We start from the raw sequence: 16,084 nt of genomic DNA on the forward strand, positions 1-16,084 counted from the left end.
CAGGGATGGGGCCCACAGTGCGTATTCAAATGGCAGCGTCATAAAATGGAGACGCGATGTCTTTTCTAAACGTCTAGAACAGTCCAAAGGCACAGCGAACTCAGAAAATCACTGGAGTCCTAGAAAAGACCCTTCATGTTAATAGCTGAACATTTGCGCCTTGAGAGGATTAAAGCTCCAGCTGGCCCTGAGAATCCGCAGCCCCCTCAGCACAGCCCGTATTTCAGTCACTGTTAGATGGATGGTGAATGCTTGTCAAATGTCTTTCATTTCTCCATTCCTAGAAAACAGTAGTAGGATGTTTGGTCTTTATGATTGATGTAGAGATGTCAGCATTAGGTCTGTTAATAACTGGTCCAGCCCATCCTGTTTTCCTCATGAAAAGGAAAGCGGAAAATATAGCCATGATCACTACAAAGTAGACACATTCTTTTACTGCACATTGTATGTAGGTCTTTCTAGCGCTGAACTGCACTTGACTTTCACAAGAGAACAAAGTCAATATAAAAAATAGTCTATCAGTTTCATCATAATTACATCTGCTGCCTATTAAAATATTTTTCTCAAGAAAGTAAAAAGTGTTAGGTGTGGCAGCTCCTACCTATAGCCCTGGTGGATCTCTGTGAGAGGCCAGCCGGGTCTATTTAGGGGGTTCCAGACCAGCCAACATTACATAGTAAGACTCTGGGTTTTTGTTTTGTCTTGTTTTTAAGGAAGTAGACAAAGATACAGAGAATGTGAGAACTGAGAAAGGTGATAATCAGATGTTGTACCTAGAAATATCTAGAATTTAGATATAAAAACTCTCACAGCTTAGCAATAGAGAATCAATGGTCCAGCTGGAAAATGGTTAAATAATTTGCATAGATATACTCCAAAGAAGATGTACAAATAGCAGATAAATAAACGAAAACATACTCAACCCATTGCTACTTTGAAAATGCAAGGAAATTATTGTAGATAATAAAATTCAGTGAGACACATTAAATGTGTACTCTGTAGACCATAGTTGTTTGTTTTAAAAAAGAAAAGAAGATCAAGTACTGATGAGAATGTGGAGAAAACTCCAGCGTCTTCTATTGGAAATGTAAGATCTCACAGCTGCAATGGGATACTGGCAGCTCACCTCAAGTTTAAACCCTTAGCACTCATGAGACCAAGGCCTAGACAAATACTTAAAGAGCATTAAATGCATGTTTGCCCCCCAGAAATGTATGTGGATGTTAATAATAACATTATTCATAATATCTGAGAGTGGAAATCACTCAAATAGACATCATCTGATGAATAAACATATTACTATTCATACAATAAAACATCCAGCCATAAAAGGGAATATTATCAATACTATAATGTAGATAAACCTTGAAAGCATTATGACAACCTGAGGGAATAGGACACAAAAGGCCATATACTGTATCATTCCGCTCACATGAAATCCACAGAGATGCGAATTAGATTAGTGGTTGTCAGAATATGGGGGAGGAAGGAACTGAGAGTGACTGCTAATGAGTATAGAATTTTTAAATGAATGAAAAATATGCCCTAAGCTAACTAATGATGAGTTTGCATGAATTATAAAGCAGAAAGGTTTATGTAATATTAATTTTATCTCAGTAAAAATCTTAAAGAATAGTTGTACATAAAAGTGAAAATTTCATTGTTAGACTTTTAAGAACAGTTTCAAGTTGTGACAACGATATATGCCCACTTAATTTTTTGAGTGTACAAAGTAATTTAAGCTTCCAGAACTTTTCCATAGCTTTGGTGTCTCTCCCTTTAGCCTTTTTTTCTAATCATTCCTAAGCCTAGGAAAGGCCTCATTTTCCTAAGAAGGATCAGTGTCACAAACTGTTGGGAGAATTAAGGCTCAACTACTTAAGAATTCAGTCGTTTTCCATTTGACACCTAAAAAGTCATGGCTAAGAAGGGATTGGAACTCCATAAATCTGAGAGCTTTTTGTGAACAAATTGGGTCAAAGGAATCCAGCTTGCCCTCTCCTGTGTAAAGTGATGGTTCTTGTTATATTTTGGGCATGTATATCCCAAGGATCATGTACTGAAGGCTTGACTGACAGCCTGTGGCACTACTGAGGTGGTAGAAACTTAGGAATTGGGGTCTAGTGGGAGGAAGTTAAGTCCCTATGTCTTTGATGAATATGTGCGACCCTCCTCCACCACTTTTCCTGGCTGTACAGGAGTATGGAGCTCTGCTTCTCACTCTCCACACCATGTAGGCCCTCAAACAACAGAGTCAGCTGACCATGTGCTGATATCTCTAAAATCACAAACCCAAACGGACCTTTCTGCTTTGTAAATTAGTAGTCTTGTGTATGTTGTTACAGCAATGGAAAGGTGATTAACAGATCTGTTGTGGGAGTGGAATAGTTGCTTTAACTTCATCTATGATAATCCACCATGAGGAGTATGAATTCATAGCCAGGATAAGTGTGAAGGAAGGAGAATGAAGGGTGTGCTCATTGTCTTCAGCCATCTCTTCTGCATAAGTAAAGTCTTCATCAACATTTTCTGTATAAGTGAAGTCTTCATCACATCTTCTGTATAAGTGAAGTCTTCATCAACATCTTCTGTATAAGTGAAGTCTAGGTAAAGCAATGTGTAAATATAACAGGCAACATAGACCATTATAAGGAGAGTTGTAAGGGCAGCACCCAGCTGTTTGCTTCAGTGCTGAGGGCTGACAGGAAGTCACAAGATCGGCATGAGCCTCAGTCACATCTTCCTCCTTTTCCCTACTGGCTTTGTCCCAGCCTTGGTAACCAAGGGGCAGATGTTGACGATGGAGAAACATATGGACCCTTCTCTGTCTTACTTGGACATTCTGAGGTATATTAATGTTTACTTGTTTTCTGCCTTAGGAATGTTAATTGAATGGTGAACAAAGTAAGTCTCACTATACTTACTTTCATTTACAAAACATACCTACTGATTCTGAATAAAACATATAACAGGAAAAACCTTAGGAAATACCAGATTGCATTTACTGTATAACATTTGTAATATTCATAAACTTTTGAGGTGGGAAGTGTGCTCCTTTTGCAAGTGGGGAAATGGGGACATAGCATGGCTAAGTACCTAAGTTCAAGACTTCTTTCCAAACCTAGGCAACTGACTCTTTCTTCTTTTTTAAGATTTATTTACTTACTTTATATATATGAGTGCTTGCTTTTGCGGGGGCGGTGGCACACCAGAAGAAGGAATCAGGTTTTATTACAGATGGTTGTAGACCACCATGTGGTTGCTGGGAATTGAACTCCAGATCTCTGAAATGGCAGCCAGTGCCTCTGAGCCATCTTTCCAGCCCCAGTAACTGACTCTTAATGTTACTTTCACATTTTCAAGACAACCTGCAAACTGGAAACTTGGGCTGGGAGTGTGTGCTGAAGAAGCTGCAGTGGCATTGCATTTAGATGTCGTCGATGTGTAATATTTGCCGTAACTGGTACTAAGAGATTTTAGGTTAATGACTAGAAAGAAAACCATGGGTAAGACATGGCACTTTCAGTGCTTGACACATGGGAAGCACTGACATTGACCTTGAGTTGCACATTGAGGAATTCGGGTTGTAAACTAATCCACATTTCATTTGAAACCACAACAAATCAATCAGATAGCTTTGCTTGCCATCCCGTCTATGAGCAAAGCCAGTGTGGGATCTTTCCGTCTTGTTATCTCAGTTCTGCGGGAGGAAGGACAAAGCTTCAAATCTCACACAAGGCCGTTGTATAATCTTGAGCAAGTTGTCCTTTGAGCTTAGCTTCCTCATCTACACCACAAGGAAAGCAATGTACTGTGTGTGTGTGTGTGTGTGTGTGTGTGTGTGTGTGTGTGTGTGTGTGTCTGTTTATACTAAACACACAAAGGGCTGGGCCGATAGCTTACTCAGTAAAGTGCTTGCCATACATGTTCGAGGGCCTGAGTTCAATCTGTAATCCCAGCACTAGAGAGTCAAGAGATAGGTGAGTTACTGGGCTCATCCATCAGACACCTTAGCCTAGTTAGCGAGCTCCAGGCCAGTGAGAGAGAGAGACCCTGTATCAAAAACCAAAAAAAACAACAACAACAACAACAACAACAGCCAAGGTGGACTGATCTTCATAAATGACACCCAAGAGACTACTCTGGCTTACTTGTGTACATACACCCACATAAACATACATGTACACACACACACACACACACACACACACACACACACATATCACTAAACATGGAACGCATAACTGATGACATTAGACATGGAGAATTTACAGTGTGCTCCTCTCATAACTTTCCAGGGCTTGGTGAAGTGCAGGACTCGGCAGGTGCGGGAGCACTGGGACCAAGCAAAGGCTTGACGCCTGTAGATGATACTGGGGCTCAAGGAGACGCGTGCAGGCAGAATGGATAAGCGAGGACAAAGACGAACAGTGCCTAAGGTTTTTTTCACATAATGTTGGACGTCCTGCTCCAGGGGCCATGTGGCTGCCTAAGAGTTTCTTTCACAGTCTGTCCCATCCCTAGCAGCTGCTGATCGAGCCACATGAAGTTGTTACTCTGTGACCATGTTTTTAATTCTGAAAATAACAATCTTATATGGTTCAACATAATACTTCTCTGATAATCATTTAAAATCTAGAAAGCAAATTTAAAATGTTTCGACAGTCACAATTGTAGCTTTATGCTTATTTTCTGCATATTTCTATGGGGTACACTGTGGGTGTAAAAATGATTTTGAAAGTCTTAGCTTTCTATAGCTGCTATAGTTGCTACACATTTAGTGGCTTAAAATAACAGGTTTTTTAAAGAACCTTTTCTGCTCTGGAGGTCAGCAGTCTAGCACTAGGCATTGGGAAAGGTAGGTTTGGAGATGACTGCTTCCTTCTGAGGGCTCTGGGAAACGGTACAGGATTCTGTGTCCTTTTCAGCCTCTAGAACTTTCTTCTCCTCACATCACATCAACTCTTTGGGTCTTCTGTTTTCTGTCCTCCTCCCGACTCTCCTACCTCTGTCTTGAAGGGACTTAAGAGAGCTCACCTGGAGAATACAGTTACCTCCCCACCTCAGGAGCCTTAAGTTAATGGCATTCAAGCTCCTTTTTACCCTCCCAGATTTCTAGGTATTGTGTAGGTCTCTGGGTAGAGCATATACCAACCAGTCAGCCGACCCCACAGTTACCACTTTGTTGTTTTGTGTTTTCAGAGCTCATTTTTCCGTGCACAGGAGGTTAGGGAGGTTTCAAGGCATGCCCTCCAAAGTTGTTTAGGGTGTTGGGTGGAAGACAGCAACCATAAAGAGAAACTGTAGGGCCAGCTTACCTCCAATCCTATAACTGAACTGTTTATAACTTACTAGTTTTGAAATGAATATCTAAAACATAGTTTCAAACCAGGGTTGTTTGTTCCATCTCAAGAGAGGTATCAGGTATGGAGTTCTATTCTGAAGCAGCTGCAGACATCAACCAGATGATAACTGACTGACTCAGTGCAGGAAGGAGAGTCATCGAAGACAAGGCAGAGAGCAGATGCTGTTACATACACATGCAGCGGAAGAACAAGTTAGGAATTAAAGTGATCCCACGTGACATCACAAGCCTAGCATCCTTACCTGACATCCATTTGACTTTGTATTTCACACTGAGTTGGGACTTGGCAAGGTTGCATCATCCGTTGTTAGGGGGAACTTTATCCTAAACACTGTGTCGTACTCAGTAGGCAGAGGTAGGTGGATCTCTGAGTTCGAGGCCAGAGTGAAGCCCAGGACAGCCAAGGCTACACAAAGAAACTCTGTCTCAGCAAACAAAATGAACATAAAACATTTGTAAATAATTGTAGTATATGGACTTCAGTTGATGTTGCCCACAGATCAGTCACTATTGTGTAGTGCTGTCCACTGAGACGGTCCTGTCCCGTCATTTTGAAAGCCTGCTTATATCCTATGGAGAGTCTGGGCTGTTAGTGTACTTTAAGCCTTTCAGTTTAGATTAATACCACTTTATATTACATTCTAATATCTGAATAGGCCATGTTGCTTTTTCTCTATTGAATTACTGCTTCGTAATATTTTGGTCATTATTTAGGGGTCCCCCCCCCCACACACACACACAGGAGAACTTTTAAGCTATTTAAAAATCTTGTTGACTATTTATGTTAAATCTATAAACAGAATGTCCAAATTGTGGGTTTTTAATTAGGTTGAAATAACTAAATACCTAACCTTGACTCCCTTTAGTGAGCAAGAAAGACTTACAGAGTTTGGAAAAGCACAATGTGACACTCAGGCATTCCAGACAACTAAGGAGATGGCGAAGGGGTCATTTATGAAGGAATGTTCTCAGCCTTCTGAGTGAAGGATGGGCTACCCAGGGCTTTACTGTTCTCAGGTTTGAGTGCACGAGGATTAGAGCAGAGGGACAGTAGATGGCTGCTTTAGTGCTAAGCAACAGTTCAAGCTCACAGTCACTCGCGGGTAGGCGGAGCACAGCATCGGCATCGGCTGGTGTTTGAAAACTTCACTCTGAGTAGAAGGCAGCCCTGCCCTTATGTGCTTGAACTGGTCACTGCCAAGGGGCTAATAGAGTAAATTGGTATTTGCAAATGCCTTCCACAGTCTGCACCAATAAATGCGGGCTACGTTACGGAGAGTCTGTGCCATTGAGATGGTTTTGAGTTTGGAAGAGGTCCACTTGCCAGTATTTTTTTTTTTCCAAATCTGAGTCTGCCTCCTAAGGTTTGGTGTGGTGGCTAGCACTCCGCGAGGGTTCTGTCTGGGCTCTGGCTCACATCATCGTCGAGGAAGAGCTCCTGCGCTCTGTGCCTGAGACTTATATATTGTTACTCTCTGGCACATGCTCCCTGGCCTCCTGGCAAAAAATAGCTAGGTTTCATTAAAATTCAATCTCTCTTGATACCATCTCTGCTGGATATTAGGAAGGACTGTTACCAGGAGGAGCAGCCTGATTACAAATAGATTCAGGATGGAATGTTCTGAGTGCTCTAAAATTACCATTTGTAAGCTTCTCCTCCTTGGCACCTGTTTCGCTGAGCCCAGCGTGCTGCCCCTCCCCAGCTCAACTCACCTACCGGAGATCAACCAGGCTGCCCTCACTGTCTCCTGTTGGATACTGAGATGGGTCTGTGTTCCCGTTTCAGGTGCCAATCCTCTACCATCATCTCAAGTGCCCACTCCGAGGCCCTCTGTATGAGTGACACTCCAGTCTGCCATGGAACCTAGCCCTGCCCTGGCCTGGCTCCTGCTGCTGAGCCTGGTGGCCGACTGTCTGAAAGCAGCTCAGTCCCGGGACTTCACGGTGAAAGACATAATCTACCTCCACCCTTCAAGTAAGACGATTTTCTGTTTGTTCTCTTGTCTGGGGAGAAAAAAAAGTGTTCCTTCATTTCTGATTGGATGGGAAATGAAGCTTGGCCAGGGAGAGCAACCTTAAAGGCACTAGGGGGCTTGGGTGGGGTTGGGGGGACATCAGGTGATTTAGTTGGAGGTGCAGAAGTTAATAAAAGTGGCCTGTGGTTTACCCCCACTTTCCTAGAGGATGTTTGTTTTGCATCTTACTGGTGAAGGATGAGGCTTGCTTTCTCTGCTCCCCTACACCATCCGGCTGACCTTATCTACCCTTCCCTTTTGTTGTGTTGTTCTCAGCCAGCTATCCAAGGGGGGGGCTGGCCCATCCCAGGAGATGAGTTGTGTGTAAAGGGATTAGACCTTTATAGCCTGGATAATATAGCTGGTCTTTCTCCCTGACATCTTCCGCTTCAGTGAAAACACCACTGCCTTCCACAACTCCCCCTACTCCCTGGGCTTCTGGGATTTCCCATGGCTAAGAATTCTCCAGGGAGTCCACAGGAGTACAGGTCCCAGAGGTAGATCTTGGCCCTCCGGTTTCTAATCTGCATATGTCAGAGGTCTTACTTGTGCTTCATGCTCTCAGCAAGGAGTTGGGGTTCCTCTGCTACAGGTTCCCTGAGACTACACTTTGGGAAACAGCCATGTGACTCCCTTCTTTGGTCCCCATTGATGTACCTATTTTTTTTTTTTTTTTGCTCCACCCCTCTTCAGTCTTGCCCTTGTGGTGGTGAGGGCTGAGAACATTGTGTGTATCCCAGACTTTAGCTGTTGGCCCAAAGCATATTGTTCTTTTCAAATGTCTGTTGTAATGATAAGCACAGTGGTAGGCATGGAAAGTTCACGGGCAACTAGACATGGCTCTTTCTTTGGAAGATCATACAGTGTGCAAAAAGAGAGGGCAGCTACTTGGATTTCCTCAGTCCCATGGGACTAGAGTGTTTACTTCCTGTAGCTTGGGAGATGGCATGTGGGCCTAACCGTGGCTTCTCTGCAACTGGGTCAGCTGTTCCCCCGGCTTGAACTCAACCCTGACATGAAGTTAATCCCCTGACTTTGTGACAGAATGAGTAAGAAACTTAGCCCTGAGTGTGAGCTGTGGTAAGTTCTCCCGTAATGCGAGGGGCATTTGTGAGTTTATTTCTAACCCGTTGAAATTATACATACACTCTAGCGTGGTTTTATAGAGCAGAAATAACACGTGTGAAGCAGCAGACCTCACCCCAGTTGACAGGGGAGCGGTTCTTTTGCTGTCATGGTTTAGTCAGCCATTGTGGATGCTTGCACCAATGCCCTCACTGGCGGAGTTTACCCACCAATTGTTTGCATGGGGAATTTATCTGGCTGCTTAGTCCTGTGGGAGTTTTGGTTTTGTTTTAATAGTTTATTTGAGAAGATACTGATAGTTTTTCTGCTCTCTAGATCGCATTTTGTTCTTTGCCCCAAATAGGCAGCCTTGGTAAGGCAAAACCCAGTTCTTCAGTTCTTGAGGAGAAAGTGCCAGGGTGCTGGCTTCTTTGATGTTCTCTGGCAGCTTTAGTGAGAGACTCAGATCACAAACTCATCCATACAGGGCCACTTCTAAGGCTATGTACAGGAGTTGAAAATGGAAGAGAATGCCTTTATGTAAATCAGGACAAAATACACTTCTTTTTCAGCAAGGTAGCCAATTAGTGCCTGGGGTGAGTGACCTTCCGTTTGGAAAGTCGATAGCGGTGTTGTCTTTGAAGGATGAACTTTGAGAGGAGACAGGGGAAATCACTTGTGCTCTTCAGGAGTTGAGGGAAGCTAGGCGGGGTGGCACACAACAGTACTCCCAACACTCAAGGGGCTGAGGCAGGAGAGTTTGAGCCACTTGAGCTACATAGTGAGTTCCAGGCCAACAAGGGCTACATGGAAATACCTTGCCCCAAATAAAATGAAATCAGGTAAGAGGCAAGCTCCACTCATGTGACCTATGTTAACTCAATTAGAACCATGGGATTTTTCTGACATGATGCTGGACTGTGAAGAGGGTTGAGGAAGTCATTTCTAACTAGAGATTGTAAGCAGGTCACTCACCAGCAGGTCTCCTCGCAGGTCATAGGCAGTGAGAATTCTTACGGGACTATAAAGCTTTGCTATTCTGTCCATGTCGGAATAGAGTTAATTTCACATTTCTCCAAACTGCTTCAGAAGTGTGTTGAGTGCACTTGTTTTCACTTTTGCTTTTTAAGCAGCCATGGTTCTCTGCCCTTGAGCCCTCGCTCACACTTAGACGCAGTGTTCTCTCCACCAGCAAGCAAGTTTTCTGTTGAACATTGGCCATAAAAAATACATGAGGGGAACACGGGATTAGTTTGATTTTTGAATTATTTATACAGTTGCCTCACTTTGTAGGTGGAGGTACAAGCGGCTTTCTCTGGGTCAGTGAGTGAGCCAGATTCTATTACTGTTATACAGAAAAGCACAGAATCTGTCCGCGGAGGAGCATGGAGGAGCAAGAAGCCTGAGAACACACAAGTTTTCTATGCCAAGCAAACTCATTGTTCCGAGGTCCAGCCAGCATCATTGATGGGAACTGGGCTGAGAAAATCAACCTCCCCCCACTAATCTCCCTTGCTCTCTGGCTTCCAGATCTTTGAAGTTTCCAAGTAGTATAAAGAAACAAACTATGGATTTCAGATTCATCCTTCAGAACATTCTGTCCAGTGACTTGTATATGCTTTTCTTCTTCCTTTTAATGTGCTGATTTCTCTTTCCATTCTCTGGTTATATCACCAGAAACTAATTACAGTTTTCCCCAAACAAGAGTTAATATTGGGAGAAATGGAGCTATTTACTTGGATGTCAGATATCACATGAGAGAATTTAATAAAATGATTGTGCCCTGTTCTTGGCCTCTGTTTCTTTCTGGAGAATAGAAAACACTCCTGGAAAAAAAACAATCCAATTTTCTTTTGCATGTGTGTTCTGAGCCCTTCTTAATCTTGTAAATTAAAGAGCTATATCCTTGCAGGGAGTTGCTTATGCCCCACATAGGGAATCAAGGAAGTTTATGCACAACCCTACACGCTGCTAAATCTTACAGAGTAAGAAGACTCCCAGATAGGCAGCAGGAAGTGTATTCTATCAGAAATATGTTCATGTAAAATCATCAGCAATATTTTGTTGCTTAGTGGGCCTAGGCAAAAGATAACGTTAGAGTTCTAGAATTTTTATATTTCTATGCGTTTTCTAAAAACAGTGGAAGTGAATCTGGCGAGAGCAGACACGTTGCATGCACATTGCATACATTGAGAAGCATCTGCTTTCGCCCCGTTTCCAGTAACTGAAGATCTTTGTCCAGGACAAGGAAACAAAGGCTAAATCTTCCCCCATGCCTTCCAGATGAATTATGGAAGCTTGAACTATGGCTGACCATGGGAGTTAATGGGCAGATTGTCTTACAGGAAGTAACTGGGCACTCTGTGTTCCTTTTTTTCCCCTTTACAATCATCCTCTCTTGAGGGACCAAGGCCTTATGCCCTGAAATGCAGGGGACTAAGCTTATTAACTCTGTGATCAAGAGCCAAATTCAATCCATTCACAGCTGAGGCCACCAGGATCTGAAGTCCGCTTGCTCTGTAAGGCTTTGAAGTAATAAAGAAGAAAATAGCACATCTTAGGGAACCTCTTTCCCTGTCTCTTAAAAGAAAAACCAACTCGTTATCAGATGCAGTATCAATTAACAAGTGACGGGAGAGAATGGTGCATCCGTTGGCCTTGTTCAGGTTCATTTGGTCCTGCAGCGCAGTCCCTTAAAGTTGAATCTGCTTGCAGAGATTTGTCAGGAATAGTGCTAGTCACTGATCTCCAGGCAAAGATGTCTGCCAAAATTCCTGTAAACAAATATGAGGCCACAGTGCTTGAGAATGCAAGTGGACATGGATCTGTAGGTTTTACAGTAAGATTAACAAGGGCCTGGAGAGATGGCTCAGTGCTTCAGACTACTGACTCTTCTCCCATAGGACCGAGGGAGGTTCAGTTCCCAGCACCCATATAGCATGTCAGAAACATCTGTAGCTCCAGTTCCAGGAGCTCTGATGCCCTCTGCTTGTGCCGTCTGCTTTTTAATTGGTGTATGTGGCCATATATGCAGGCAAATGAAAAGAAATAATTTTAAAAAATGACTGACCAAGACCAAGAGCAGTTGTTCAGTCACCTGTGACATATACTGATAAGCTCATTTAAGTATAAGTGGGTTGAAGCAAAACCTTACTTTCTGCATAGTGTTCTAGCTCATGCCTCTCTTCAAATTCCAGTGTCCTTGGGTTAATGTCAGAGCGAGCGAGGGCTTAGTTGTATAAGAAGTGACAGTATTTAGTTTAATGTGTCATCAGTTTCCTAAAAGCGTACATTGAGAAGTTGACTAAATAATCCGAGTTCAGGAACACAGCAAGTTGTTAGTGTTTGGCTCTCAATACCTTTGTTCTTGGAGCACTTGGGTGGTCATTAGTCATAGTTTTTAATTCATCCGTGTAATGGGTGAGTTTGAAGAAATAGCTAATCCACCAAGCCAGCCAAAAATGGTTTTGTCTACAGTGAACTGAAATGGCACAGCTAGCTTAGGGTCACAGACCTTGGTGTATACGATGATCATTGTTTGAAAAATGCTGGGTCCTTTTTTTTTTTTGTCATATCTTTTATATTTGTTTTTTCAATGTTCTATTTTCATTATTCTATTGCAAATTTTACAAGATATTTAAATTTTTGCCTCTTAACATTATTTATATGCTAGATATTCTAAAGTTAATAGTTTGACTGTCCTAAATGCATCAAGTAGCATAATTTCCTAGAACGGTTATATGGTTTTTCTCATAATGATACAAACCTATTAAAATGTTCATACGACATTGAGTGGCTTTGGGATTTGAGACTCTGCCCTTCCCTCCTCCCAATTCTTCAGGCCTGTATTCACCAACATAGAATCGCTTACTTGAAGGATGACAGGCTTTATAGGTGTTAAAAAGGGAAGCTGTACTAACTACCTACATATGCTTCACAAAAATATTTCTTTTTACTTTATGAAATGATGTGTTAGGACAGTTGCCTGTGATGCAGTTCCCTCCAGGGACTGATACTGAAGTGGCTGTCTCTAGGCTGTTTCTGTCATTTTAGAAGATGACCCATACCCTTATTTTTAACCTATTTGTAAATTTGGGTTACTGACTAGTGGGAAAGATGTGGGACTCTCAGATGGGCCCATGAAAAGGTCTAATGTTTAGACAGTTCACAGCTTCTGACCATGTCCTGGTACCAGCATCACAGTCCAGCCTAAGAAATTGAGGGCAAGTATGCGAATGGGCAGTTAATCTGGGCAAGGGGGGAAAAAATCACAGTTTTATCTGAACCATAATTCTGGCCTTAAGCTGCCTCCTCCTCCTCCGTTTATTTTTGATAACGTGCTTAATTGGTTCCATGTGTGCCATGCATTTTACCCAGAGGTGATTTGTTTTTCCACTAGTGGGACCCTCAGGCTCAGCCATCTGTACAGGAGAGCTGTCAGCTCCTGCAGAGGACCTGTGTGCGTGTCTCCAGCTTACAACTAGGCCAGGCAGTGTCACGAGTTTTAAAAATGCTCAGGATCTGTTCATGAGAGTCAGAGATCTAAGTCTCAAGGTCAACAAAGGATTCCAGGCAAGAGGCAGCTTAGCTTAGCTGAAAGCAATTGGGCCAAGGGACGAGAAGCCGGCAGACTCCCAGGCCTGACATTGCTTGGTGACCCTTTGCCTTGTGCTGACAGAACTTTCGGTATACTGAGCACTCCCAGGGAATGATTCTCAGGTGGCATCCTCACCTGAGCTCACAAGCAGGACAGAGAGCAAGTGGTGCTTGGAGGGCAGTCTCTTCAGAAGGCCGGAAGTACAGCCCAGGCATGGAGAGAGGATAGGAAGGATAAGCGGGCACTGCTGGGGTTGTGTGAAGCATGCCTCTTCTCCAAACAGTTCCCTTCCAGCATTGGTGGCACCTGGCGACCGATCACCTGCATGCACTCCATTCCAAATTCTGTCATTTCAAAAGTGGCTTATAAATGGACCCATATGGTCTGTGCTTGGGCAAGGTAGTTCTGCCTCCAAGCCTCACCACATAGGTCTGATTTCCCAGGAAGCCACTTCGGTGGAAGGAGAGAATCAACTCCTGCTGGTTTTCCATCTGTCTTCATATGCATGTTGTGGTACATGGGCGCGCACACACACACACACACACTATATATATATATATATATATATATATATATATATATATATATACACATATATACATACTAATACACACATGCATGCATGCATACATGAACGCAAAGATGTAAAAACAATAAAGTAATAACATAAATATAACCATGTACTATGTAACCTTTCTGATTGGCTTTTTTCACTAATTCCAAGGAAATTTAGCAAAGATGTTGAAGATACTAACAATCTTTTCCTTTTTACCGGTGCCTAGTTTTCCATAGTGTGGATGTACCACAGTTTGCTTTACCCACTCACGTATTGATGGACATTTTAGTTGCTTACAACTTGGGGTCATTAGAGGGTGAATATCCTGTGTCGGAAGTGAATGGGACTAGAAGTATTTTAGGGGTGAATGCTTTTGCATTTTGGACTATCTGTATATATGCAGTGAAATATCTTGGGATGAGACCAAAGTCTAAAGGCTGCATTTATTAGTTTCATACATGCCTTGTAAATATGCAGGAAGAATTTTATATAGTCCCTGGAGGAATTTTATGGAGTCTTTTTAATACTATCCCTGGTCACATGAGGTCAGGTGTGGAATTTGGGGAGTATAATGGTGCTCAAAAGTTTCAGATTTGGAAGCATTTTAGATTTCATATCCTCAGATCAGGAGTGGGCAGCCTGTTCAAATAAAAACAACTGGATATTTGGATGCAGATCTTTGTGTGTGTGAGTACAAGTGTTCATGTTGCAGGAATAAATTTCCTAGTGTAAAACGCTGAGTCATCAGATACTTCACTGTCGAAAAAAATTATTTCACCTTCACACTATCTTGAAAACCCCCCTTTAAAATGAATATATTTAACTTTACAGGACTCTTTGCTCAGTCTGAAAACCAATTGGTTTTTTTTTTTTCTCTTGCTTTTTGCAGCCACTCCATATCCTGGTGGATTTAAATGTTTCACCTGTGAGCAGGCAGCAGACAATTATGAATGCAACCGATGGGCTCCTGACATCTACTGTCCTCAAGGTAAAGACTCCTAGAGAGAGCGGGTCCCCAGAGCTGCCTGGCAGTGAGCAGCCCTGAGGACTTTGGGACACACACGCTCGCAATCGCTACCTCTCCTCTGGTCTAAGTCTATGGGCAGATCTTTTAAGCACACACATTACTCATCCTCAAAGGTTCTCAGATATAAAGGGGCCCATAAGATTGCTCCATTGCTCATGAAGCATGGAGCTCCGTAGGAGCTGACTGAGACTTCCCCACCCTGGGGCATGTGTGGAACAGCAGAGAATGGGCCCACTGTCTGCTGCTCTTTGAAGCCTTCGTCCACAGGAACTCCTTTCATGTGGAGGGTGCCTCGGTGCTCGTGTGAGATTTCATTTATTGCCTATATCTGGCCACAGACTTGCATTTTGAGGCTGTGTGAAAGCTGGCGTTCTAAATGTCATCGCCGCATAAATAACAGCCTTGAGCCTTTTAAACTGATAAGTGCTTTTCCAAGGACGAGATGGACTGCCATTGAGGCTTGAGATTTTGACCAAAAAGGCTCATTTGAAAAAGCAGGCACATCCTATTTATATCTCTCTTCCTAACAAGTAGAGATGATGTTTCTGTCTGTCTGTGAGGTCATGGTTAATTGGCTCTTTCAGTTTGGAGGAAAGTAGACTGGTTGAATGGGAGCGGTGACAAATTCAGGGTATTCCATTGACAGTTGTCTTAGCAATGAGTGCTTTTCACTGTTGATTTAATCCAGATTTTTAAAAAATGATGAACCCATTAAATGCAATAATTTTCAACATCATGCAAGACTTCTCATACCCAGCGCAAAGAATGCCCTTCTGATTGTCACGTAGACTGGAAATTGGGAGAGTTAGGACAGCACTAACTAATACACAGAGAGCTTGCTCAACCTCATCCTCTTTAGCCCCAGACTCTCCCAGGGCTTCCCAGAAGGACGTAGAAAACTTGCTGAAAACCTGTGCCCGGCCTGCGCCAGTGGCCGTCGCACTGCAGCATGCCCACTGCCTACGCTGGGGTTTGTGGCAGAGCAGGTGTGTGCTACCACCGTACTCCCTGACTCACTTATGTACCAGACCCATCAACTCTGAAATGAGCCTGAGAACTTGCATTTCCAGAGGGTGCCCATGTGAGCAAAGGTGGCCACATCAAGTACCAGAGCTCTACACAAACTGACTCAGCCTCAGAGGTTCGGGCCCTGCGTCAGAATTTCTAAATATGTCTAGTGTTCTGATGCATGGTGAACTGTGAGAACTATGGAAGCTCCTTTACCTCCTCGGAGAGAAACAGCTCATCTCTAGAGTCATCATCTTATTTACTTGTAGGTAGTGATGTCGAGGGCCTTAAAAGATTCCAGGGGAAAGAAAAAGATGGTCATGGTAAAGCCTGGCTTGGTCACAAGGTAGCTGCTGTGTAGCCATCTTGGTAACCCATGCCCTGTCCCTGTTACCTTCTCCAGGCATTGCTTACATCCAAAATGAGTCAGTGTTTTCATGTTCTGACGTCA

General features: G+C 43.0%; 1 protein-coding gene across 6 annotated transcripts in view; it reads left to right on the top strand.

Annotated features, from left to right (window-relative positions):
* LYPD6 (LY6/PLAUR domain containing 6) overlaps positions 1-16,084 on the top strand; it is a 128,757-nt gene that overhangs the window by 94,923 nt on the left and 17,750 nt on the right. For all 6 annotated transcript variants that reach the window (XM_084800015.1, XM_084800012.1, XM_084800014.1 and 3 more), the window contains 2 exons: positions 7,152-7,340; positions 14,488-14,586. In XM_084800015.1, the coding sequence (XP_084656141.1) occupies positions 7,223-7,340; positions 14,488-14,586 (217 nt within the window). In that variant the 5' untranslated portion in view covers positions 7,152-7,222. The remainder of the gene's footprint in view (positions 1-7,151; positions 7,341-14,487; positions 14,587-16,084) is intronic.

The sequence above is a fragment of the Acomys minous genome, assembly GCF_964271855.1.
Source record: "Acomys minous genome assembly, chromosome: 10".
NCBI lineage: Eukaryota > Metazoa > Chordata > Mammalia > Rodentia > Muridae > Acomys > Acomys minous.